Below are 795 nucleotides of genomic sequence, written 5' to 3'. Positions count from 1 at the left end.
AAATGTAAGAGAGTATAGCTGTTAGACACGTAAAAACTCACCCTCTTCGCAAGAGTGCAAGCCTCACGGGGATAATTCAATATCTCAAAGTAGAACACGGAAAAATTCAAAGCAAGTCCCAAACGAAGGATGCTATGCGGCGAAAGCCGTTCCACAGCAATGTCCTGCAGATCAATTTGCTCATAAAGAAATAAATTCTTGAAAAAGATGGATCTCAGCTTCTCTTAAGAGTCGCTCCAGATCGGAATCGAAAAACCTAGAAATAATGTGCAAGTAAGAAAGGAGATCGAAAGGGGAGTTGGACCATAGCAGATTGGTAGGCTTCAAGCGTTTTGTCGGCGGCATCCTTACGATCAGATTCGGTTTTGAACTCGGCGAGATATCGGTAGTAATCGCCCTTCAATTTGTGGTAAAACACCTTAGATTCATCGGTTACTGCCAAGGGGATGAGGCGAGATTCGAGCTGATTGAGGATTCCGCCGCAGATCGTGGTTAGCTCCGATTCAATCTTAGCTCTGTATTCCTTGATCGCATTGACGCGATCCGCATTCCCGCGACTCTCCTCCTTCAGCTCGGCCAACGAGACGGTCCTCCACGCGGCCCGGCGGGGTCCGATCACGCATTTGTAGGCTAAGGAGAGGAGATTTCGCTCATCGGCGGTGAGATCCTCTTGTTCTGCCTCCGCTGCCTCCGTGACCTTCTCCATGAACTCCACCATGTCGTCATATCTTTCAGATTGCTCTGCGAGCTGCACCAAGTAGAGGATATCATCCACCGATTCTGCCAATTCTGCCA

At 48.6% G+C, this 795-nt stretch overlaps 1 protein-coding gene across 1 annotated transcript; it reads right to left on the bottom strand.

Moving 5' to 3' along the window:
• Window positions 1-41: 41 nt before the first annotated feature.
• LOC110034527 (14-3-3-like protein F) lies at window positions 42-787 on the bottom strand (the record flags this gene model as incomplete). The annotated part of the gene is given in 2 exon segments (XM_020738780.1): window positions 42-164; window positions 305-787. Coding segments are annotated over 2 exon segments (606 nt in total), but the record flags the coding sequence as incomplete, so codon positions are not given.
• Between the last annotated feature and the right edge of the window lie 8 nt (window positions 788-795).

The sequence above is a fragment of the Phalaenopsis equestris genome, unplaced genomic scaffold (genome assembly GCF_001263595.1).
Source record: "Phalaenopsis equestris unplaced genomic scaffold, ASM126359v1 Scaffold189606, whole genome shotgun sequence".
Classification (NCBI taxonomy): domain Eukaryota; kingdom Viridiplantae; phylum Streptophyta; class Magnoliopsida; order Asparagales; family Orchidaceae; genus Phalaenopsis; species Phalaenopsis equestris.
This window is presented reverse-complemented; position numbering and strand designations above follow the sequence as displayed.